The sequence below is a fragment of the Dermochelys coriacea genome, chromosome 3 (genome assembly GCF_009764565.3).
Source record: "Dermochelys coriacea isolate rDerCor1 chromosome 3, rDerCor1.pri.v4, whole genome shotgun sequence".
Taxonomy (NCBI): domain Eukaryota; kingdom Metazoa; phylum Chordata; order Testudines; family Dermochelyidae; genus Dermochelys; species Dermochelys coriacea.
In genome coordinates this window covers 180,268,939-180,295,514 of record NC_050070.1, presented here as the reverse complement: position 1 = coordinate 180,295,514, position 26,576 = coordinate 180,268,939, and the positions used below count along the sequence as shown (strand labels likewise).

Genomic DNA, 26,576 nt, shown 5'->3' with positions numbered 1-26,576 from the left:
TTGAGCAGGGGGTTGGACTAGATGACCTTCTGGGGTCCCTTCCAACCCTGATATTCTATGATTCTATGATTCTATGATTTGTAAGTACAGTGTAATCACAAATAACATTTATCACGTCAGACTTAAAATATGTTGCTTTAACTGCTGAGTATAAAATCAATGAATATAAAATTTCACTAAATCAAGAAAATCAGTCTAATGATGAAGTTAACATGTAAGCAGTATGACAAGTTCAACTATAATATCACAAAATTTAAAACAGATCAATGTTTAAAACTGAGTGGACACTAAAATTCAGCTCCTTCTATAAAATTAAAATTACAAGTAAATGGAATTCCCAGCAGGATATGCAAAGTTTTGTGAATATACCAAATCAGTGGATTCTGTCTAATCCATTATTTCTATTTCACGTGTTTGTATAGTTTCAAATTATTTTGTTACAAGGCATAGATATGGAAGTGCAGAGTCAAAGTTTCTGCATGACAACATGGAAAAAATGAAAAAATAATCAGAATAAAATATAAATATATTGACTCCTTTAAATACTAGAATAATTTCTATAATGCCTAATTAAACATAAAAGCAGTCAATCCAGTTATTTTTATCTGAAATGTATTAATCCATGCTTTGTATAAAACAACATAAAATTTATGGTACTAAGGCAAAAAATCAAGTGACAATGACAATCTGCAATTTTACCCACTTCCTTCTCCCCCTGCCACTGAATTTAATGCTAGCGGGATTCCCCCTCCCACACTGTTTAAATTCCCATTTCACCCAGAATTATCTGAGATTTTTCTTATACCATTGTTTTATTGCATTTACATACTTCATTTGATTTGTGGTGGGTAGCACACCATTTTCACAGGAGGAGGGAACTGATAGGGAAAAAAGCCTGTTCAGTGAAAAATACAGAGCAACCTATTCCCTGGAACAAAAAAAGCTCAAGCCTTGCTTTGGCTCTCTTCCCAGATAAGGGGAAAAGTTTCATAACATTGAACCCTGCCCGTCAGTGTGAACTTTTCACTCAAGACATTTGAAATCTCTCTCGGTCATGATCCTCAGTTAGATAACTGAATTATGATCAGTGCTTAAAGTGATCTGAAAAATGTGGAGAGGTCTGTCATCACCTCTACATCTGCCTGTGCTCCTAGCGAATAAATTCTGCCCTACAATCCCCAAATCAATCCTGCCCCCTCAATCTAGCCTCCTCCAGTCCCCATATCAATTGTGCCCCCATCTGTTCTGTCCCCATTACTCCTGCCCCCTCCAGCCTCACCTCTGTTCCTCCTGCAGCTCCTGGAGTTCTCCATCCCCTTCTCCCAGACTGGGCAGGCAGATGTACAGCAAGGTCACCTCTCCCTCTTACCAGGCTGGGTGTTGCTGGGAGGAAGTGGGAGGGAGGAGAGGAGCTGTCCAATAACTCACAGAGGGGCAAAAGGGAAGAGGGGCAGGGTCACACTGTGCAGCTGGTCTCTTCCTGTTCCCTGCTGTCCTATAAAAACAGTGTGGGCTCCTGACAGAAGGGGGCAGAGCATGGCCTGTTTCCTGCAGCAGCTCTGATTGGCTGCTATTTCCCAGGAGGTGGGCAAATGGGCAAAGCAGCAAATCAGAAGGTGTTTTCCCCCAGAGGTACTAAAATGTGCCACCCACCCTTCAGCAATCTGACTTGCTGATTAGATATTTTATTTCCTGGGTTTGAAACCCATTGTCACCAGGCACACTGTAAGCACTGGTTACGATGTGCTGCTCAGTGAAAGCATTTGTTAAACTACGTTAGTCATGAATTTGAAGATCAGTATTTAGTACACAACATCGAAAATACAAGGCAGTATTATCTTTCTTACCACAGTCTGCACAACAGATTCAGTGGATTAAATCCAGCCAACAATAGATATGGTAGCCATTCTTTGTTCTGTTCCTGCGCTTTAACAGCATATTTTGTAAACTCTAGTGAGCGCTCCCCAGAAGGCATTGGGCAGCCCACCTTCAAGAAGTGCCGAAACCAATAAAACTTTTTGTGATGCAGGCAGTATCCTAAATTAATCTCGAGTAGGTGGATCTCATACTTCAGCAGAATAGGAATTAAACCACAAAACCTACAATATCACACAGAAAACAAGACATTTGTTAAAATAATACTGAAAATACACTGCTAAAGTTACTATAGAAATCAGACTACAGAATCTTTTGTAACAAACCATTTTTACTATTGCAACAGTGATTGTTTCTAGAAAGCATCACCTTAAAACGTCACTCAAGTAATCTTTATTCCCCAAAAGAGATCAGTATTTAACTTTAAAACTTTTGCATTTTTGTTCCTGAAAATTTATTTAAAGAAGAAACTAAATTAAATTATACCAGCAATAATTTTTAGTTTAAGCAATGTTTGTGAAAGAGGCTGGATCAGCGCAGCATTGGAAAATTAGGGCCCTTCTAATTATCCAAAGGACAGCTGAAGCCAAGACAGCAGCAGGCCAAGCTTTCTCATACTTAAGAGACCTGCAAATCTGCAAATATCCGTTTTATAACCCCTGGCTGTGGATATCAGCGGACCGTGTTTGTGGATTGTGGATAGATGTGGTTCCAAATTTTATATCTAGAACCCTGCAAACCTGCAGATACCCGTGGATCATGTTTGTGGATCACAGATCGGATGCAGATACAATTTTTTTTTATCAATGCAAGGTTCTACCCATAATGTCCTGCCAATATGCTTCAAACCAGCTTTGTAAGGATCACCTAGATGTGGCAAGGTTGTTCTCTTCTCAATCCCTGGACTCTCTACTGAAACTAATAATTAATACCAATTTACTGGTGTCCATCTCTCCAACACCAAACAAGTACTGAACTGAGACTACCAATTCATTACACATTTTCACATATTCAGTCACCACTTGTTCATTCACACTTAAATTGCTAACCTAGAAGTGAAAGCCTGCATTGAAATACCAGTCCCATTTCCCAGTCTCCCATGTCTCTGTTATAAGAAGACAGGATACACACTTAATAACACTTCTCTTTAATATATTAAATGTATTCATTTTTATAGACAATGTACAACATTTTGATCAAAATGCTCCCCATTTCCTGGAATCCTGGAAATGTCTTGAAATTCACAGAATCATAGAAGTATAATGCTGGAAGGGACCTTGAGAGGTCATCTAGTCCATCCCCTGTGCTGAGGCAGGATTAAGTAGACCTAGACCATACTTGGCAGGTATTTGTCTAGCCTGTTTTTAAAAAAACTCCATTGACAGGGATTCCACAACCTCTTTGGGTAACCTGTTCCAATGCTTAACTATCCTTATAATTAGACAGTTTCTCTTAATATCTACTCTGAATCTTCTATGCTGCAAACTAAGGCAATTACTTCTCCTATACTCAGTGGACATGGAAATCAACTGATCAGCTTCCACTTTTACATATTTGAAAACTGCTTCCAGCCCCACCCCAACCTCAGCCTTCTCTTCTCTAGACTAAACATGCCCAATTCTTTCAATCTTTCCTCATAGGTCATATTTTCTAAACCTTTTTATCAATTCAGTTGTTCTCCCCTGGAATCTCTCCAATTTATGCATATCTTTCTTAAAGTGTGATGCCCAAAACTGGACACAGTACTCCAGCTGAGGCCTCACCAGTGCTGATTAAAGTAGAATAATTATCTCCCACATTTTACATACAACACTCCTGTTAAAAATCCCAGGTAACATTTGCTGTTTTCACTGCAGCATAACACTGTTGACTCGTATTCAATTTGTGATCCACTATTATAACCCCCAGACCCTTTTCTGCAATACTGCTACATAGCCAGTTATTTCCTATTTTGTATTTGTGCATTTGATTTTTTTTTCTTCCTAAGTGCAGTACTTTGCCTTTGTCTTTATTGAATTTCATCTTGTTGATTTCAGACCAAATCTCCAATTTATCAAGATCATTCTGAATTCTAATACTCTCCTCCAAAGTGCTAGCAACGGCTCTGAGCTTGGTGACATCCTCATATTTTATAGGCATACTCTTCACTCCATCATCCAAGTCATTAATTAAAATTTTGAATAGTACCAGATCCAAGACAGACCCCATAGGATCCCACTTGCTATGACCTCCCAGTTTGACAGTGAATCATTAATAATTATTCTTAGTATGGTTTTTCAACCAGTTGTGCACCCCCTGTTGGGATATGTAAGGGTTAACTAACAGACATGGAAAACCGCTGGTGTGCTGGCATGGTATCAGGGAGTAGGCACAGGCATGCACTATTCCTTCACTTAATAGATAAAGTGTTATCCCTTTCCCCTCCCTTCTCCTTGTTAAGAATTGGTAAGTGTTGCAGCTGCATAAGAAATGTGGGGATCTAAAGGATATCTTTTGGGTAAAGAAGTGTTATCTCCTCCTCTCTTCCTTTCCCAGCTACATAAGCGAACCCTGGGTCATAGCCCATTTCTCCCATCCCTGAGAACAGCAGATTAAGGGAATTTGTAGCAACAAATTACTGCAAATAAATGTATTTTCAAGGTAAAGACATGTGCATAATATGGGTAATGCTGTAATCAGTCAATAGGGATGGGTATAATCATAGTATGGGAATTCTATTACTTAATAAGGGGTTTTGGGGTGTTGTAGCGGATGTAGGCGTTTACATACTAACTTAAATAAAAAGACTGTGTTCTAACTAATCCAGGGCTTATTGGGTCCAGGGGAATAAGTATCTCAATAAAGAAGCCTGTACAAACATCCGTCTCTGGGTCAACCTGCTCCTTTTTCTTCCAACCTCTGGCATCACGAACAGGATCCCAGGGGAGAGTCGTGCCTGATCACCAGTCTCGCCATGGATTCAATGAGTAAGTTGAACTTGAATGGGCTCTTTACTGCAACCCCGGTTAAGCAGTTTATTAATAAACTGTTGGGAAGACGGCGGGGGGGGGGGGTCCTTATGTGGCTCCCTCCAGGGATTGTCAGGATACGCCAGCCATCCAGGGGTGGGTGGAAGCTGCCCTGGCATCCAGATGCTCCCAGGATAAGAAAAAGGCTGTTTTGTTGCAGGGTCTCTGTGAGAGTCTGTCAGGTATATGAAGTGAGCTGTAGCTCACGAAAGCTTATGCTCTAATAAATTTGTTAGTCTCTAAGGTGCCACAAGTACTCCTTTTCTTTTTGCAAATACAGACTAACACGGCTGCTACTCTGAAACCTGTCAGGTATATGGGAGGAGGTTACCCATTTTAGAAGCAAAGTGGAAACTCTGCAGCAAATTGCTGAGAACAGAACATGGTAAATCATCACAGTGTGCTGCCAGTCAGAATAGCTGAAAATCTATAGACGATTTTAATCGTCTTAAGTCAAAGAACCTGACCCTCAAGGGTCAAGTAGATGCCTTAAAGCAAACTTCTTGTTCCCTGGCCCCCATTTCTCTCTCTCTCTCTCTCTCTCTCTTTCTGCCCTCCCCCCACACATACACACTTTTGGTTTTCTGAAGTTTTAATAGACGGTACTTTAGATACTTCGTGAAAAGTATGTTTGGACAAAGCATGACAGAAGTCTGCTGCATTTCATTAAAAAAATTGTAAGTAAAACATCCACGGGTGACCATAGAAACAAATGTTTTACTGTCTTTTTAAATAATCCCAAGGTAAAGGAAGCACAGGGCAGGGCAGCTGTGTTGCAGAGATTATACTGGGTGGCTATGTCGTTACAAGCAAAATATATCACCTTAAAGAATTAAATGTACAAGTGAATTATTTAGAGTATAATTGAAAGAATAGTTACAAATAGCTTTATAAAATTAATACTATAAAGTCTGGGGGAAGCTTAAAGGAAAATAAATCGTTGGGAGTTATAAAAATGTTAAAAAGTAACAATTGTGGTGTTATAAAAAAAAAAGGTTCAGTTTACAAATAAACCCCTGTTATGTAAAGGTAAATATATGTGCAACTCAGTACAGTCACATTGGGTAAAATCCTGGTAGTTAATCAAATTATCCAGGGGGGTCAAGTGGCTACTACCACCACTCTGTTTTTGTCCCCAGGAACCTTTACAGCTATTCTAAGGGGAAATGGGCCCTTTTCCCACAGAAATGGTCTGTAAAGGACTGCTGCAGGCAGCAATCAGCCAGATACTCTGATCTATATTATTGGACTATTAGACAATTAATCAAAGTCACTACAGAAAATGTAAGGTGTTTCTGTTGGAACTCACTGGACTGTCTCTAGTTGTACAAGATGGAATGTAAGAGGTATTTCCAGTAGGGATAAGGAGGTTTTAGGACCATTATACAAGGCACTAGTGAGACCTCACCTGGAATACTGTGTGCAGTTCTGGTCTCCCATGTTTAAAAAGGATGAATTCAAACTGGAACAGGCACAGAGAAGGGCTACTAGGATGATCCGAGGAATGGAAAACTTGTCTTATGAAAGGAGACTCAAGGAGCTTGGCTTCTTTAGCCTAACTAAAAGAAGGTTGAGGGGAGATATGATTGCTCTCTATAAATATATCAGAGGGATAAATAACAGAGAGGGAGAGGAATTATTTAAGCTCAGTACCAGTGTGGACACAAGAACAAATGGGTATAAACTGGCCACCAGGAAGTTTAGATTTGAAATTAGACGAAGGTTTCTAACCATCAGAGGAGTGAAGTTTTGGAATAGCCTTCCAAGGGAAGCAGTGGGGGCAAAAGATCTATCTGGCTTTAAGATTCTACTCGGTAAGTTTATGGAGGAGATGGTATGATGGGATAATGTGATTTTGGTAATTAATTGATCTTTAAATATTCAGGGTAAATAGGCCTAATCCCCTGAGCTGGGATATTAGATGGGTGGGATCTGAGTTACCCAGGAAAGAATTTTCTGTAGTATCTGGCTGGTGAATCTTGTCCATATGCTCAGGGTTTAGCTGATCGCCATATTTGGGGTCAGGAAGGAATTTTCCTCCAGGGCAGATTGGAAGAGGCCCTGGAGGTTTTTCACCTTCCTCTGTAGCATGGGGCACGGGTCAGTTGAGGGAGGATTCTCTGCTCCTTGAAAGTCTTTAAACCACAATTTGAGGACTTCAATAGCTCAGACATAGGTGAGGTTTTTCATAGGAGTGGGTAGGTGAGATTCTGTGGCCTGCATTGTGCAGGAGGTCAGACTAGATGATCTGAATGGTCCCTTCTGACCTTAGTATCTATGAATCTATAACAAAAGCAGTGCAAGCAGTGTTAAGCAAAAGAGAATTTTTGTGTGTGAATCTTTTTGTATTATTACGTAATGTTTTAAGGACCTAACCAGCACTCATGGTTTATAAAATCCTGTTTGTAGGTTTAAAATAAATTGGTTTGGTTTTATTTTTTAAATTTTAAAAAACCCAATGACACTAAAATTCCATTTCAATCTCTCATTCAAAGATGCAACGCTGATAGACTCTTGTGCTAGACTTGGGCAGATAGTGTAATGTGGCTTTGGTATTTAGCATTTAACCCTTTGGATACTTCCATGGTTTTTATAAAGTATAATATCTTTTTAAATAAGAACCAAAAAATGTGTTCCTAGCTGGAGCAGCCAGAACTGGAAGAATGGAGAGAGATTCTGGATCTTTTTGGTAATAAATAGCAGCTAAAAACTGCAGAAGGAAAACAAAAAATTAAAAAATACTGTACCTCTGAAGGAAAGGCAAGGGTGAAATGTATAAGGGAGCAGTGTTAGAAACACTAAGCCTTGTGGTGGCTCTGGGTGATCAGACTGTCGCTGTGGTGGGGGTGAATGAGAACTCTGTGAGCACATGAGAGGCAGTTACCCCGGTGTAAAAGTTGATGTGGCTAATATAATGTAGAGTTGAATAGTGGAGGGGGTGTGCATTTTCCCAAAATATGTGCAGTGTATATTGTAGAAGGGGTAAAATGCAAACAAAACATGATATGTAATTAAAATCCTATTAGGGCTCCAAAAGGAGCCACAATAGGTTGTTTTTTTTTTCTTTTTCAGATGGCTGTGTGTTTTGAAAGCAGAAGTTAAAAGTGAAAAGTACTCAAAACGCTGGTGGAAATTAATTGTGTCCCTTTTAAGACAGAGCCTCTGAGCTGCTAATAGCTTTGAATCCAAAAGCAAGCCAGACAGTATCTGTGTAAATGCAAATCACCTAGCTAATAGGAGAAGAAAAGAACTGCCCACAAATGGCAGCACAAAGAAGCTGCAAATAAGAATTAAACCTGGTCTGTTGTACAAAAGGGTAAACTGAGGTACACAACCTCATGAATTTCACAAATGAACAGTGGAATAATTCACCCTTTCCCTTTAAGGGTAAAACCCTAGCCTGCCTATAAAATAAAACAAAAAAGTATTAAGGTAATTCTTCTGTTTTCCTGAAGTCAGCAAAAAAAATTGTAAAAAGAAAGGGGTACTTTTAAGCAATAATCTGTCCCCACCGAGGAGCTGGGAAATGTTTATTTTGTTTTTCAGATACTGTGGGCAAGTTGGCACCAGTGGAAGAACAACCCAGAACACCATGGGTGTACTGTCGCAATGAAGATTGTGTTGTGTGTTTCGTGTTGCTTGTCTTGTTATTACTGTTATTTTGGTAAATATTGTACAAGGAAAATTAATGCGTATAGCAGCAAAGATTAGTGCATGGTATAACGCGCCTGGAAAGCACGATCTGGCCCAACGGGGGGAATCAAGTGATGTACCACATTCCAGGAGAATACCATCCATTCCCAGCTCCTAAATGAAGGGTTCCTTACCTAGTCTTTGACCAGTTGGAGCTCAGCCTGCTGCTATTTAAAAACAAAAAATGGAGCATGGAAATGGGTTTATTACACGCAAATAAAAAGGCACAGAATGGGAGTTAAAAAGGAAAATGTATAAATTGTTACATGCATATTACAGGTGGACCTACAAAGGGGAAACCAAGGATTCCCTGGCCTGGAATGGAACAATCATTGTTGCTAATCACAATTGTCACTATTGTAAACCCTGCCCAGATCCCGCAATGTAAAGTAGCAAAAAAAGGAAACACGTGAACAGTTACACACCTAAGTGGTGGTAATGAAGCAAAGGAGAACTTTAAGGATTTACCAGTGGAAAACTACTACTATTCCCCCATGAGAATTTGGCAATGTTGGTATGTAGTGTATGAATTGAAGTGGGGATCCTAACCCGGTGAAGAATATCAAATTTATCAGAAAATATTGCATAGTATTCCTTAGAATATGTCATAATAAATGACAGTGGAAAACACAGTCATCTGGACACGTGGCTTGTCACGGAGGGCCCCCAAAACACATAACCCTCTGGTCTCCTGGGGTGTTTGGGTTATGGGGTTCCACAATTGGAGTGTGGTGTTACCATGTATAATCATAATGTTACCTCCATAAAGAATAATCCTTAGGCTTGCAGTTATGTACATACCAGACTGAGCATGAAGTCTCCCCTGGAACATTGGGAATATGACAGTTTAACTGCTTTGCAGAAGGTAACCCTACGGGTAATAAGGATGCCAAACTAAAGGATCCTGATATAAGCTGGCTGCAGCCTGCAGCTGGAAATACTTCCTTATGGGCGAACATGTGGAAGCCACTGTGGGAGTGGGTGCAATCAGAGCTCATCAATGTGTCCTTTCAGTCCATTACATGGATGAGTGGTACACCCACAGAATGGTGGGTGGACCGGGTACACTCCAACTGCAGCACATACACAGAAGGGTTGAAGCAACAATTTAATTAGTGGGTAAGAAAATACATATGGAATTGTTACTGCAGAAGGGATCTATAGGCAGTAGGAACCACAGGGTTGTGTTTATGGAATCTGGGGGACCATTGAATAACTAAGTAATTAATAAGCCAAAATATAAAACTTCAACAACAAATCAATGAACTACCGGCACAGCAACTGTCTGCAGTTGCAATGGAATGGAAAAGAGTGGCAAAAGTGAACTGAGGTTAACTCAATAAACAGGGAACCTTATGACATGGGTGGGGGACGGCTTCAAAAGGCTAACTTGGGAATAGAAGGTGTGTATGGAAATGCAAAATGCTCAGCTAAGGGGCTAACACCTGGGTAATAGTTGCAGTGGTACCTTGGAATGAGATGGCAATTAAGATATTTCCCATAAGCCCTATGGAAATAATAAGAAAGGGAGAAGTTCACTGGGAACCACTGGGGAATAAACAGAAAAAATGGGATCATGTAAAATGGACAATAATTCAATTAAGTAATTGTTTATCCCCCCAAAAAAATTTAAATGTGCCCCTCCCCAATGGCTATACAGAAGCAGACCCAATGGCCTGTGCCAGGGGTGAACAATTGGGTGTAATATATATGGGGTATGGAATGTTCTGCTAAAAGTATGCACAATTCTGTAATATAACACTTGGAAGTACAAGTGCACCAGCATCTGGCACAATTACACACATCCACATGCTGCCATTGGGAGTTTGGTGCATGAATGGATCTGTGGAACTCACTGCTGTGGACAATTGAACCAGTGCATTACCCAATTTCATGCCAAGTGGTCAAGCTGGTTTGAACAATACCACATTTCTCTGTAAATATTTAATGGACTCATGATATGGACAAGAGCACATGAACACTCCAGGGGCAGCTCCAGGCCAAGCAACGCTGAACGTAGGTCTTGGCAGCCCAGGAGGCCCTTTGAGGAATTAATGCCTTCCAATTGGTTACTAAACTGCCTGCTAATTGTGCTTGGACTAATGTTGCCTGTGCCCTTCGAACAGACCTAATGGACACTCATTCACTTCTTGGTCGTATTACTCATGTTGTAGGAATGTTATTCCTATTAATTGTAATATTAATCGTATTTATGGAGTGTTTAAAATTATGTGCTGCCTTAGCCTCTCCCCAAAGGCCATATTTGTAAATTCAGTGGCTTACCCCTTTTTATGACCTGCCTTCTCTCTCTCCTCATAGCATGATCAGTGGACCGAGGTATCAGGCTAGCTGGAGCCAGAATGCCCCACCATTCCGTGTGCGAGAAGGAGGGGCACCTGGGCCTTTCTTTGAAGAGAGTGGGGAAGTGTTGGGATATGTTAGGGTTAACTAACAGACATGGAAAACTGCTGGTGTGCTGGCATGGTATCAGGGAGTAGGCACAGGCATGCACTATTCCTTCACTTAATAGATAAAGTGTTATCCCTTTCCCCTCCCTTCTCCTTGTTAAGAATTAATAAGTGTTGCAACTGCATAAAAATGTGGGGATCTAAAGGATACCTTTGGGTAAAGAAGTGTTATCTCCTCCTCCCCTCCTTTGCCAGCTACATAAATGAGAACTGCTCATGGCCCCTTCCTCCCTCTCCTGAGAATTGCTGATTAAGGGAATTTGTAGCAACAATCACTGCAAAAAAATGAATGTTCAAGGTAAAAATGTGTATAATATGCATAATGCTGTAATCAGTCAATAGGGGTGTGTATAATCATAGTACTGGTGTTTCTATTACTTAATAATGGGTTTTGGGGTGTTGTAGCGGATGTAGGCATTTACATACTAACTTAAATAAAAAGAGTGTGCTGTAACTAATCCAGGTTTATTGGACAATTGGGACCAGGGGAACAAATATCGCAATAAAGAAGCCTGTACTCATATCCGCCTCTGGGTCAACCTGCTCCTTCTTTTAACACCCCCCTTACAGTAATTTCATCTAGACCATATTTCCCTAGTTTGCTTTAGAAATGTCATGCAGGACAGTGTCAAAAGCCTTACTAAAGTCCAGATAACTCATAGCTACTTCTTCCCTCCATCAACCAGGCCAGTTATCCTGTCAAAGAGGGAAATTATGTTGGTTTGGCATGATTTATTCTTGACTAATCCTTGCTGGCTATTACTTATCTTCTTATCCTCCAGGTTTGAACAAATTGATTGTTCAATAATTTTTTTCAGTGTCTTTCTGGGTATTGAAGTTAGAGTAATGCCATCAACCAGTTAGCCTCTCAACATTTTTCCTTAAGGTTTATATTTAGCATGATTTGTGTGAGACATTAAGTTAGCTCCCACCACAATTACAACCATTTTAAAAAGATCTTGCTTTTACTTTGAAAGTCTGCTATCCAGATATGTTTTGTGGGATGCAATAAAGAAGACAGTTGTGTTAGAATGCTGAAATGCTGTCACCCAAGATCTCATAACTAAGAGCCATTTCCTTCTATACTGGATTTTAATCAAGACTTTGCAGGCTAAAAGACCTGTGCATATATTCACAAGGTAATCTAATACAAATAGTCTATTCCTCTTACATAGCAATTTAGATACCTTTGATTCATTTAAAAGATAAAACGGTAAGATGAAAATCGTTACTTTTTCTTTGCCTTCATTGCAATTATCAGCAAGACATATTTTAAAATCTGTGTGATTAGTCTTTATTAATGATATTGTGATAATGAATGATGATATAACCAAACATTTGTGTGTTGGTTGCACCTATGGTCTTTTGTTAATAATTTGATTACAGAATGTTGCTTCTATGAGGCAATTTGGAATTTACATCTCTGCTTCCTGCCTCATTTGTAGCAACATTTTTGAGTACCATTAGCAGGGCTGATTCGTTTTCTAAAAACTGTATTTATTATACACTAAGAATAGGACAGAAGAGTGAAATGATGCTCATTGATTTTTAAAGACATGGTCTAAGAGGTATGCAGTGAAATTCAATACAATAAACCCTAGGCATTGCTTCACTGCAAACCTTATACATAATTTATAGGAGACATGGCAGAGCACATTCTGGCTATTATCCAGATGTATGATTTCACATGCGCAGTTCAGGATCTGCATGAGTTCCTGCCTCAAGCAATTCAAAATCATTTGCAGCCTGACCAGAGAAATATTAGCTATAATAGGCACAGTCATAGGGACATGGTTTCACTGTTTAAAAAAAAATTATGTCCCTGCTGATTTCCTCCCTTGAAATATGCCCTTTTAACTGAAGCAGAATAAATTTAAGCCAAATGTTGCTGCAGCATTTTCACTCAGGAAAATTACTGAACTGGCAGGTTATTTATTAAAATTCTGAACTGCTTCTAGATACATGGTGCATATTGAGAGATTCTTTTGAAGCAATTTTACAATATGCTTGGAGAGGGTTTTTTAAGAGTTTACTATCCCGTTGAAGAACGAATGTAACACTCAAGAATACTGATGATGAGAGAAATGCATGCACATTATAACTTTCACATATATACAGGGCTGGCTCTACAGTTTTTCCGGCCCCAAGCAGTGAAAAAAACTGCCGCCGGGACCAGCAAAGGGAAGAAGCTGCCGCCAAATTGCCACCGCGGCGGCCGGAACAGAGAATCTGCCGCCGAATTGCCACCGCGGCCAGAGGAACTGCTGACCCTTTCTAACTGCCGCCCCAAGCACTTGCTTGAAACGCTGGTGCCTGGAGCCGGCCCTGCATATATAATACACATACTGTACACTTAACATCATGAAAATTTTAATATTTGAGCATAATTTAGCTAAACATCAATCTGTACAGGATGCACACTCCAATACCAATATCAAACTGTCAGGGATAACAAATTCTAACATTACTGAAAGCTTCAGCATAGAACACTTTTGCCAGTTCCCTATGTATCAAAGGTTACAACCACTCCAGAGCCAACATCCTAAACAATAAGAGAACTTCCCAGGTAATCACCAAATTACCTCTTTCATAATATGAAACAACAAATGTGTCTTCTGTAGTGTGGATACAGCTCATCTGATAGTAGGAATCAGGAAATGATCATAGATAGCCATGTACTTTATACCTTAGTAATTTAGCAACTGAATAAACTCCTATTATTGAAGCACCGTACAAATAATTTGATTAATTTGATTTTGTCTTGCTTTAAATATCTGCTACATGGTACCTCATGAATGATCAAAATCACATTCAGTCATCATCATTATCTTTGCCTTAAAAAAATAACCAAAAGCAAAATAGCTCCATGGTAACTTTGGAATCAGCACTCAAGGAAGCAGAACCTTCCTTTAGCAAATGACAACAGCAGTAAATTAAAAAGAAACATTTAGAAGCTGCTTAAAAAACAGAGAGGTCTTTTCCTTAAGGGTCTGTATTTGAATTTGATTTGGGTAGATTGCTACATTTTGTTTATGCTGCTTTATGTAGGGGAAAAAAGGGTTTGTAATGTCATATTATAAAGGGACCTTACAACATATAATATATACAGCAGATTATGAAAATCTAACATTTAAAAATAAGGGGAAAGTGAAAGGGGAAAAGAGGACTGATTGGAAAAAAGCAGTAAGAGAAAAGCAGATGAAAGAAGGAAGCAAAGTAAGAGACAAAGAAGGAAGAAAGGAAAGGTAGACAAGAAAAAAAATCTCAAGGTATACAATCATCACACTAGTAACATGTCCATTCAGAGGAGCAAGGAGGTGTAAAGTGTCCGTTACTCTCCTACATGATCTATCGGTATCGCCATAGCAGCAAGAGTGGGCAGAACTTTGGACTTTATCTGACCAATGCTCTAGCCAGCACAGTTGAACCAGCATAGAAGGGGAAGTAATCTGTGTCACTTATAGGGTTGGCATAAATTACTTCCCACTCAGATCAAGGGGGGAATGGGAGATCAGATTGTGACTCAGAGTTTGTTCCTGGATCAGCACAACTGTGTGCTGTCCCTTACTCTGGATTTGTGGCAAAGCCACAATACAGCCCTAACTGAAAAACAAAATAAAGGAAATGCAAACTGAAAGGGATGACAAAAAAAATAGACAAATAAACAAAACAGCCTTAGGGGAAAGAGATTCTGGCACATGAAACACACTTTCTGCATAAAGAAAAGGAGTACTTGTGGCACCTTAGAGACTAACAAATTTATTAGAGCATAAGCTTTGTGAGCTGTAGCTCACGAAAGCTTATGCTCTAATAAATTTGTTAGTCTCTAAGGTGCCACAAGTACTCCTTTTCTTTTTGCGAATACAGACTAACACGGCTGCTACTCTGAAACTTTCTGCATAGAACACCAATTATACTGAACAGGTTTTAATATTCCCCAACTGCTAATCAGACAAGATGGTTTCACAGGAGACATTCTTCAAATTTACTATATGGAATTAGAAGGGTTTTTAAAATTCAGACATGGACCCTTAGAAGATTCTCTATGTGCTCAGAAAATTCCAAGTAATTAATGTGATCAAGTCAGGGTGGAGTGATTTAAATCAAGCCAATTTAAATCCATGGGTTTTTTTAATGGAGTGATCTAAATTGTAATTTAAACTAGATTGAGGCTTTGTAAAACTACTTTGAAAATCTATGCTATTGCAATTTTAGATTAAAATTTATAAGGAACAAAATTCCTGTATTCCCAACCCCCGAAGCATGTCAATACTGGTATGGTATCTTATTTGAATTTTACAAAACTGCCAGAAATGAAAAAAAAAAATTCAGGTCCTGATCCTGCAAATACTTCAACAGGCACATAACTTTACTCACATGAATAGTTCCATTGACTTATATGAGACTACTTATCTGCGTCTAGGTATTCATGTGCGTAAGCGTCTGCAGTACCAGAAGCTAACATTGCATCAAAAAAAAAATGAAGTTATTTAAACTTGCAATACATTAATAAAGATTTTATGAATTATTTTTATACACATAGTCTAATATTTTCAAACATAGCAGTCTAAAAATAGGGCTTCTCCACCAATATTTACTCCTGGGGGAATTCTGCATCACTGCCCGCACACACATAATTCATGTGCTGCACATAATTTTTTTTCCCCACTGAAAAAACTTCTGCTGGAAATTTGCTGCAGTTACGCCTTTTGCCCTATCAGGACAGGGCAAGAAATCAGAATGAGGAGATGAAAGCACTGAATGCACAAAATACAGACAGCACCAAAAAGTGGTGTTTTTTGGATCAACTAAGTGATGCATTTTTTAAAATTAGAGATAAGCCAAATTTTCTGATCCCATTACTTCCTTGACTTCAGTGGCACTGTGCCAGGAAATAATTTAACCCTGTGTTCAAGAGTCATTCTTCTGTTAGAATGTGATTTTTAAGTAGATCTAATTTAATAGCCTAAACAATTTCCCTTTAAAAAAAAGCACATGAGCCACACAACATTACTACGCATAATATTGCTGTGATATACAATACATAAAAAACAAGTTACAATTGCATTCTGTCAAAGTATTAAATTAAGAATACATGTAGTTATTGCAAAAATAATTTGTCCGTTTTTATCAAATATTATTCTCCAATATGTGCAAGTACTGAATAGCCCTCTCATTCTAAAGCCAAGTCAATATCAGATCCCCCATTAAGTTATCTGTATTTGGTATCCCAATTTAAATCTATCATACACATATACCTTTTGTAAAACGTAGCTCAGAATAACATGTGAAGCTCAGAGTTCCCAAGAAGTGTCTTGGGGGCTAATCCTGAACCATTATTTTCACTGGTATCTAGATTTGCTTCACTGTGTAATGCATTGTCTTTAAGGATAAGTTTTGGGAGGAGGGAATAGTAGACACAGAATAATGAGATAATTATCATGTTGATTTTATTGTTCAAAGATCCCACAAACCCAACTATATACAGAATTAGGTGGAAGAAGAGATTTACCAATTTTATTAATAAAATTAACACCTACAAAATAGTGAACTGAAGGGCAGAAGGGAGTCCTGCCCCATGAATATACTTTCAATATCAAGTAAATTAAAGTTAAAATGTGAGTAACAGTAGTTACATTTTACAATTTTTCCTCTGTTGTTTCAAATAACCATTTGTTAAGCACCAACAACATGTGTCATATGCACTGTACAGAACAAATGGGACACAGTGATCATGATCTCAAGGGATTTATAATCTCAGTATAAACTCTTTGGTAGTTCACAACACCTGTAACATACTGCTGCTTTCAGGGTATGGGACAATCTTGTCCCAGGAACACTGAGATTATTTTGGGGGGAAGCACTTGCCTAAAACGATTTTATGTTGCTTTGTTTTTACACAAAAGACTGGCATACAGAGAAAGTAAAATAGTATTTTCCAAAAACTTAATCGTACTGAAAAGAATCTAGCTAATTAAGAATCTGTTTGATTCAATTACAGCATCATGTCAGGTTTCAAGTTCCCAGAAGACAGAGATGGTTGATAAGGCCTTTTGAAAGCCAGGAAACTAGACTGCAATTATGTTCTACAATACTCCTTTTCAAAGAACAGAGCTTCCCAAAGGAGATTTTAGCAAGGTTCTTTAGCTCATGTATGTGACCCAGAGCTAGTACACTATAGAGGTACTTAAGGTTTACTCTGTAGTCTCAAGACTTCAGAAAGGGAAAAAAATGTATATATTTTAAAAAGTAAGCCTGAGATTAATAGCAGTATAGTTAACCTGTGACAAATGAAAAAACACAAGAGATATACATACTTCTTTTGGAAAACCATGCACATAGGTGATATGCAGCCAAAGATTAGGCACTTCTGAGCATCTGGGCTGTAGCCTTCTTTAAGTAACATTTCCAAGCACTCTTCATTACCACCATAAACTGCTGAATAAACAGGGCTCACTTTGTCTTTTCCTGTGTCACAGGTCCGATCAGTAACTGGTATTAGCAATCCCAATATGCTGTAACATTTAAAACTATGTTTATTGTGGAGTCTTTTCACATATATGGAAAAGTTACATGTTATTTTTCCCGCCTATTTTTCCCATGGGCATTATTGTTTAAAACAAAATCAGACCTGAAATTTAATCACATCCTTTTAATTAAATAAATATGTAAAAAAAAAGAACATTCATAATATCAGACATTTTGACATAAAAAATTTCTAATATGCTTAAGCATATGGAACTATTAGTATCATCAATGTAAAACTGTTTGCAAATTTAAACTGAAATTATTTTCTAAACATCTTTTATGATTTGTTATTCAAAATTAGCTGGAATTGATGTATTTGTAATAATATCTCAGATTCTCATTAGTTTTAGTCAGGGATTGGTTTACATAGGTAAATTGGTTTATATAGTACATTATAGTACATTGGTTTATATAGAGATATGCCTGTTCTTCAAAGTTTGGATCTAGATTTTTACAAAGTAGTAGGAGTGGGTGTTCAGATCTGGGGGTTTGGTTTAACAAACTGTAGACAAAGGGGATGTCTTGAATTCAGCCCCGTAGCGCTCAGTGAGGCATTGGATGTGGTGGGAGAATTTGGTGTCACGCCCTGTACTTTGAACCCATATCCTTCCTGATTAATGAAGATCAGTAAGGAAGTACTGGGTCCTTTGCAGATGGAGATTGTCAAAGCTTCTCTTAGAGAGAGCAGCCTGCCTGTTGCTTTGAAGGAAGTATTAACACCTTCTTTGCTCAAAGAGCCATGCCTTGACAATCTTGTCAATTCATCTTCCATTTTTGAGTAAGATAGTAGTTGTGGCGAGACATCTCTCACACTATCTAGATTCCTCTGAAATGTCTTTTCCCTTATCAGTTGGAACACAGAAACTTCACTGGTCATGTTGGTCAGTGATCTCCTGGCAATGGATGAAGATCAGGCTCCCATGCAGGTATTATTACATTCCACTGATTGTGAAATGCTGTTCACTCACCTGCAAACGTTGGTGGGAGAGGAGAGTTCTGCTCTTCTGTAGCTTTGTTTTCTCTTGCCTAGATTGCACCACATAATTATGGGCACTTGCTCCTCTTCCCAAAGGGCTCTCAAGTGCAGGTTACTGCAGTATGTCATGCTGACATCTCTCTTCCACACCCAAACCAGATGTATATGGGCGTGCAATGTTTTCAGTATACTGATGATAACCAAATGTATGCGTCTATCTCAGTGGTTTTCAAACTTTTTGTATCAGTGACCTTTCACACAGCAAGCCTCTGAATGTGACCCCCCCTTTACTTTAAAAACTGGGGGGGTAATTTAATTTAATGGGGGCTGGGAGCTGTCAGCCCCATGAAGCTGATAGCTCATGAGTCCCAAGTAACCACCCTGAGGGGTCACAACCCCGTTTGAGAACCCCTCATCTATGACACCCCAGACAATGAGGTTTCCTCAGCCAATGCTTTCTTGAGGTTGGAGAATGGATGAGAGTGAGCTGGCTGAAGCTCAGTCCAAATAAGGCTCAGGTGATTGCGGCTTGGGTGAAGCAGCTGGAGGACGTGGCAGAGGCAATATCAGCCCTTTTGACTGAGGGTTTCTGCCACTGTTCATCAGAGCATGACACTTGATGATGTTAGACCCCCCACAGAGACTGTTAGACAGCTATAACCAGGCTGGCTAGGAAGTTGCATCCTTTATTTCACAAATGAACCTTGTCACTGTTTTCCGTACTCCCCTTCCCCCTTTACTCCCCCAAGATGCACTCTACATGGGTCTACACCTTAAAATCATTCACAGACTGAAGCTGGTGCAGAGTGCAGCAGCTCATTTAGTGAGTGGGGCATCTCTGTGGAAACATCTGGCACCAGTGCTCTGGGAACTGCGCTGGCTCTTCAGGTGGAGTTTAAGGTGTTGATCATGAACTATAGAGCACTAAATGGCCTGGAAAATGAGAATGTGCCTCCTTCCCTGTAATATACAGCCAAAACTGTGCTCAGTGGACCCACTCTAGTTGGATCCCCCATTTATAAAAGAGATGGAGGCTACCAGCAGAGGGATCTCGGTGAGAACCTGGGGGTCTGAAACTTACTTCTCCCCCACCCTTGCTGTGAAATACCTCAAATTTGATGACCTACTCTACTGCAAAATCCCCCCCCCTTTTTTTTTTTTTTTGCTGTTTGGGAGTCAGGGGTGGAGCTATGTTCTTGGGTGGATTAAAGGGACTGTTCTGCTGCTTTGATTTACTGGCTCATTTAGTTATTCATTATTTGTAGATGATTATTTTTGCTGCTCTATGGTTATCATTTACAACTGTATTTCTCATTCAGGGCTCCTAAAGAGTTTTGGACAAGCATATTTTATCATTATTTACAGCTAAAACATAAAATAAACAAAATAGTAATATGCTTATCAGGTGAGCAGATTTCTGATCCTGCAGCCCCTCTCTCTGTAGGACATCCACTGACTTTAATGGGAGTTGGATCAGGCTCAGATGCAAAATGTCTGCTTACTGTACTTCAATGAGAGTTCCACATGGACAAGAGCTGCAGGGTCAGGCTTTGAAATTGTAATGTGAAGAGAATTAGAAATTCTAAACTAAAAAACGAGTCCATAACACATTATTTCCCGTCTATTTATAGTTGAAAATTCTCATTCTTGATTACCATTTAGTGAGCAGAATCGTTTATTAGATTTTTATATCACCTACTTGCTATGGCCCATTTGGGCTGCTGCATGAATAGGCAACTGCCATTCCTCCTCATTACAGTAGAGATTTGGATTGGCCCTTTTTGATAACAATAGTTCCACACACTCAGCATGGCCTTCCTGTGCAGCAATGAATAATGGAGTGGCTTTGTCCTTGGCTTGACAATTGACATTTGCACCTAACAGAATAAAACATATAATATGATGCCTGATTATCATAACAGAGCAAAAAAACAAAAGTGAATAAACAAATTACAGCATTAATTAGGCACTGGCTTTCACAAAATTGCTTCATTATTCAGAAGTTTTTCCACAGGCATTAAAGAAAAAACGGTTACCTACCTTTCGTAACTGTTGTTCTTTGAGATGTACTGCTCATGTCCATTCCATTGTAGGTGTGCATGCGCCCACAGGTGCAGTTGTCAGAGACTTTGGCCTTAATGGTACCTGTAGGGCCAGCTGTAGCACCCTCTGGAGTGCCGCACTCATGGCACTGTATATCAGGCACTGCCGGCCCTGCGCCCTCTCAGTTCCTTCTTGCCAACAGAAGGGCAGGAGGGCGGTAATGGAATGGAGACCCTCCAGGAGAGAAACAGGAGGAAGCAGGATGACATGCCATCATGTGATGAGCGAAGACCAACGTGCCTTGAAATGGCCACCAGGTGTACCAAGACCGAAAACAGCAACAGATCCTGGAGCTTAAGGTGCAGCAAATAGTCCAGGATGTCCTGCAGTGGGGCCTCTTCCGCACAAATGTGGTGACCAGAGGCTCAACATGAGAACCATTTCTACTTTGCCACGTAGCTAGCCCTGGTGGAGGGTTTCCTGCTGCCCAGCAGGACCTGCTGGACACCAGTGGAACACTGCCGATCTTTCCCACTTAGCCACACTGTAGCCAGGCGTCAAGTGCAGCGCCGCCAGGTTTGGCTGCAGTACACTGCCATGGTTCTGGGACAGCAGATCTGGCTGAAGACACAGCTGCAGTGGGGTGACTGCCGAAAGACTCAGCAACATGCCGAACCAGTGCTGATGAGGCCACACAGGGACTATGAGGATGACTGTCACTTTGTCTTGCTTCACCTTTAGCAGGACTTGATTAATGGTATCAGCAGGAAGGCATACATCAGAGTTCCCGACCACGGGATCAGGAAGGTGTCCAATAGGGAGCCCTTGTCTCTGCCCAGCAGAGAACAGAACACATGGCACTTCCTGTTCTGCTAGGACGCGAACAGGTCCACCCGGGGTGTCCCCTACTTGCAGAAGATTAGGCTGACCACCTCCGGATGGAGCGACCATTTGTGGTGAAAAGAGAAGGCCCTGCTGAGGCAATCTGCCAGGACGTTCTTGGTTCCGGGCAGGTGGGCAGCCACCAAATGAATGGCATGCCACACACAAAAGTCCCAGGGGCTGAGCGCTTTCTGACAAATGTCCAAGACCTGGCACCACCCTGCCTGCTGATCTAATACATTGTGGCACTATTGTCCATCAGGACCTGCACCACCATGCCTTCCAGGTGGGGCGAGAAAATCTGGCAGGCCAGGCGAACCGCTCTGAGCTCCCTGACATTGATGTGAAGGTTGTGGGTCGTAGGTCGTGCTGTCCCACAAGTTAAAATTATAGCAACCCAAGAGGGCCTGGCGGTTCAGCACCCAAAACTGGAGGCTGTCCATTGAATAAATTTTTCAACCAAACAAATCCAGCCTTTAGGCCTCCTTAGTTTTAGGGGTGGAACTGGTGAGCCCCGTTTGTCCCGCTCATTGGCCCCGCCACAACCAAACTATCCCAGTGACGGGTGGGTGTACAAGTACTCGAACCCCTCTCTGAAGATGAAGTACTTCCTTTCCGCCCTCTTAGAGGTGGGCAGGCAGGAGGACAGGGTTTGCCAGATGGTTTTGGGAATGTTCAGGACCCCCCACCGTGTACCGGGTGCACGATGCAGGCTGGGGCAGATGCTGAGAGCCCATTAAACAATGTGTCTGTCTGCTCCTGCATCTCTCCTCTGCCTTGAGGCCCAAGTTGGAAGCCACCCTGCGGAGCAGCGCCTGATGCTCCCTAAAACTGTCTGGCAGGCTAGCTCTGGAGGGGCCTGCCACTGCCTCATCTGGAGAGGAGGAGGTTAATTGGATGACCGGGGGTGGTCTGGTGGTGTCCTCACCCATCAGAGAAGGTGGCCTTGGGGGGAAGGAGGGGCACCAGCTCCTCATCCGCAGTGGCTGCCGAAGTGTCCTGTACCAAACCCTGTGCTATCGTCGTTGTAGGTGCCAACTTTGGCCTGTCTGACGCGGTGACTGAGGGCTGGCGGGAGTGGGGCAATGGCATGAGGAGAATGCCCAGACATTCCAATAAGGTCATTTTGGGTCAGCCACTGGCCCTGCTGCCAGATCAGCACCAATGCCGCGAATGCACCCTCCGGAGCCCAATCACAATGCTGTCTGAGTAAGGGACTGAAATGCGCCTCCGAGCCAGAGAAGTCGTCACCCTCCAGTGAACAAGGCGGGGCTGTGGAGGCTTGGGTCTGGCGGCTCACTGTCACCACCAGTGACCAGTGCTGAGAACGGTCCAACCGGTGCCAGGAGTAGGGCGAGTGGTGCCTTGCCGGGGAGTAACCTCGAGGTCTCAGCAATGGCAACCAACAACGCGACGAAGACTAGTGCTGGGGAGATCGACGCCTGGGCGAGCTCCAGCGCACAGACGGGGATCGGGAGCGTGGAGCTGATGACTCGTAGCGGTGAGCCGGAGACCTGGGTTGATGTGGAGATCAAGAACGTGGCAACCTAGGGCTCTGACTTGGCCCTGGGGACCGGTGGCACTCGCTTGTTTTGTGCGAGGCCTTGCTGGCGGGCTTGCCCTCGTGGGGAGCCTTAGCAGTTCCATTGCCACATGTGGTGCCAGCTGTGACAAAGGCGCTCTTAGCTCTCTAAGCGCTGGGGGCTCAGAGCGCATCGACTATGCTGTCGGCTTGGGCCCTCTACCACTCCCTGGAGTCGGTGGCAGGTCCTTTCGGGGAGAGGAACTCCCCGGGTGAGCCCTTTTGCGAGTCATTGCCAGACATAGGCCCATTACAAGAAAAGCAGGGCTTGAAACCCGGAGACTGGGGCATGCCCCACTTGGGGCAAAGTCCCTGCCGGGACACTAACTAAACACTTAACGGGTACTTAACAACTAACTAACAAATGATTAAACTATTTACACCTAGAAGCACAAGGCTAAGATAGAAGAGAAATCGCTGATCGCTTGTGAAGCAAGGGACAGAGGCGCTCCGACTGACCACCAGGGGCAGTAAGAAGGAACTGAAAGTGCGCAGGACCGGCGGCACCTGATATACCAACGCATGAGTGTGGCACTCCAGAGGGCACCATAGCAGGCCCTACAGGCACCACTAAGGCAAAAGTCTCCAACGACTGTGCATGTGGCCGCGCGCATACACCCACAATGGAATCCACATGACCAAGCACTCGAAGAAGAATCATATTTATTTTACTAACCTGCTACATGTTTTCAAATTGCCCATACACTAAAGTGATTAGAACTAAAGTTCTCAAAGTATTTTTGGTTTTCATTTAAATTTGACAGGAAGAAAACACTGTCAAATGCTAGTCCCTTAAAATTCTCCTTTAGGGTCACTTGAAACCCTGCTGAAGTTACAGAGTGAATGAATGATGTAAAGCATTAACATAAAGTTAATCACAAATACAGAAAAATATGTTTCAGAGTAGCAGCCGTGTTAGTCTGTATTCACAAAAAAAGAAAAGGAGTACTTGTGGCACCTTAGAGACTAACAAATTTATTTGAGCATAAGCTTTCGTGAGCTACAGCTCACTTCATCGGATGCATTCAGTGGAAAATATGCAATTCTCAGCACACTGCAAGTAATTAGTAACTAATAAATTAAACAAACTCTAAAATAACATTACACACTGGAGAGCTGAACCACTTTCTTCCATTCAAAGGAAGACATTCCGATCATTCAACATGCCAATAATCCTGCTATGCTGGCAGATTGTTGGGCTTGCACTCTGGTATAGCAGTGCATTATACATTGATAGTAGAAGATACTTAATAAACAGAACTATAAACCACAGAGGCATTACTTTTATTTACACCTTTACAGATGAACTTTACATTAGGTTTCTTACTCCTATTGTAAAATGAGAGAAATTACTTTGTATGAGATTGGGAAGTACTTGTCTCACTGTGCAGTAGAATAGGGCAATACCAGATAAATGATAGACATTGTGGAGAAATTGCAAATATTTAGTTAATATTTTGTTAGAAATTACTTTCTGGAGATAGTGCCCCACAAGTATTGAGATGCTAGAGTTATTGCCCTGTGTGTAATGTTTTGGCCAGGTTTAGGTTTAACAGTTTAATAGTAATGACTGTTTAATTTTCATTTGATTGTGTGGGAAGGTTAGTGAGAGCATACTATTCAGAGATGCACACCAAGGTCTGCTGGTCTGAGATTCTGAAGAAATTACTACTGTAATTTTAGGGCCAGATTGTGATACCCTTAATCACGCTGAGTAGTATATTGCTCCTGCAATAATCCATAGAAATGAATTGGACTTCTCATGTAGTAAAGCAGTGGTTCTCAAACTAGGGGCACCGCTTGTTCAGGGAGAGCCCCTGGCGGGTCAGGCCGGTTTGTTTATCTGCTGCATCCACAGGTTCGGCCGATCACAGCTCCCATTGGCCGCAGTTCGCCGCTCTAGGCCAATGGGGGCTGCAGGAAGGGCGGCCAGCACGTACTTTGGCCCACACCACTTTCTGCAACCCCCATTGGCCTGGAATGGCAAACCACGGCCAGTGGGAGCTGTGATCAGTCGAACCTGCAGACATGGCAGGTAAACAAACTGGCCCAGCCCGCCAGGGGCTTTCCCTGAACAAGCGGCACCCCTAGTTTGAGAATCACTGTACTAAAGGACTACTCAGTGTGATTAAGGGTTTCACAATCAGACCCTTAATCTTTACCTAGGTTAGGTCTTTACTTAGGCCTGGTCTAACTAAAAAGTCAGGTCGACCCCAACTAAGTCGGTCTGGGGTGTAAAAAAATCCTATCTCCCGGTGCACACAGAGCAAAGAGCAAAGTCAACCCAACAATTCTTCCATTGACCTATCTACTGCCTTTTGGTGAGGTGGATTACTTATGTCACTGTAGGATTTCAACAGTAGACAAGCACTATGTTTTATGTCCTGTTTCTTGGTCTGACTCAAGGGAAAGCAAGGCAAGATACCGGAATAGCAAGATTTAAGCATTTTGTGATAATTTCATATACCAGTTCATAGCTGATGTTTCACTAACATTATAAAAATATTACTAATGCTAAATGAAAGGTGGAAATTACCATGTGATATAAGTATTTGTAAACTCTCCAGCTTCCCATACTGAGCAGCAATGAACAGAGGTGTGATTCCAAAGTCATCCACACATTCCTTGTTTGCTCCTTTTTCAAGAAGCAATTTTATTATTTCAGTATGTCCCTGAAATAAATATATTTTTGTTTTGTTAGAAAAAAAAGCAGTGGAATTGATATAACCCTACTTTTTCATTCTTACTCTGTGTAGAAATCTAAAATATAGAGTACATTCAATATTCTATGGTATTCTGAAAGTCTGTGGCAGAATCATCAGATAGGTTTAATTTCATCTTGCACATTTACCCAGTCCAATAAATATAAATAGAACTAAATTAGCATATTAGAACTATAAGTCTGATAAATTTTTATGCTGGATAAAAAAAAAATTCAGAAGAGACCAGGTTGGCCTCATCTGATACACTTAATTTTTTGGGGAAGACTTTCATTGTATCTTATAGCAGATTTACTTCCCAAATGTTATATCTGATCTCTTCTTAAGTACATGCAGTACTTTTAATATTTAAATAATCATTGCAGCCCAACACCTTCTATAGCTCCTGTAGCATAGTATGACATATTCAGAATGATCATTAGCATTTAGACTGCCTTTTCTGCCCTAGTCTAACAATCATAAATCACCAGAGTAAGAAGCAAAAACTGTACAACCTGTCATTTTAAAAGGGTAAAACACATTATTTACATGGGAAATGAAATAATAAATTTATAGGTTACCTGAAAAGAAGCTTGGTGCAAAGAATTCCATCCAGACCAAGAATGGGATCCATTAATATTTGCTCCGTGTTGGAGTAAAAGCTTTATAATTTCTGGATGTCCATTTTCTACAGCTTCAAACAGAGTAGAAAAAATTACTCCTACCAAAGAGGCAGAATTGAAGGAACTGGTCAACTCAGTGGCTTAGTCATCAAATTTTCACCTCAATAGTCAGAATTGTTTTACAGCCCCACAACAGACA

General features: G+C 41.0%; 1 protein-coding gene and 1 long non-coding RNA gene across 7 annotated transcripts in view; one reads left to right on the top strand and one right to left on the bottom strand.

Annotated features, from left to right (window-relative positions):
- Positions 1-26,576, bottom strand: part of ASB3 (ankyrin repeat and SOCS box containing 3) — a 130,749-nt gene that overhangs the window by 18,975 nt on the left and 85,198 nt on the right. For 5 of the 6 annotated variants that reach the window (XM_043511911.1, XM_043511908.1, XM_038394547.2 and 2 more), the window contains 5 exons: positions 26,336-26,448; positions 25,592-25,727; positions 20,248-20,425; positions 17,362-17,559; positions 1,848-2,099 (listed from right to left, as the gene is read on the bottom strand). In XM_043511911.1, the coding sequence (XP_043367846.1) occupies positions 1,848-2,099; positions 17,362-17,559; positions 20,248-20,425; positions 25,592-25,727; positions 26,336-26,448 (877 nt within the window). The remainder of the gene's footprint in view (positions 1-1,847; positions 2,100-17,361; positions 17,560-20,247; positions 20,426-25,591; positions 25,728-26,335; positions 26,449-26,576) is intronic. The other variant, XM_043511912.1, reaches the window with a different exon arrangement.
- LOC122459545 lies at positions 4,205-9,350 on the top strand. Its single transcript, XR_006280311.1, has 3 exons — positions 4,205-4,515; positions 4,790-4,841; positions 8,430-9,350. It is a non-coding gene; the product is annotated as an uncharacterized LOC122459545 (long non-coding RNA).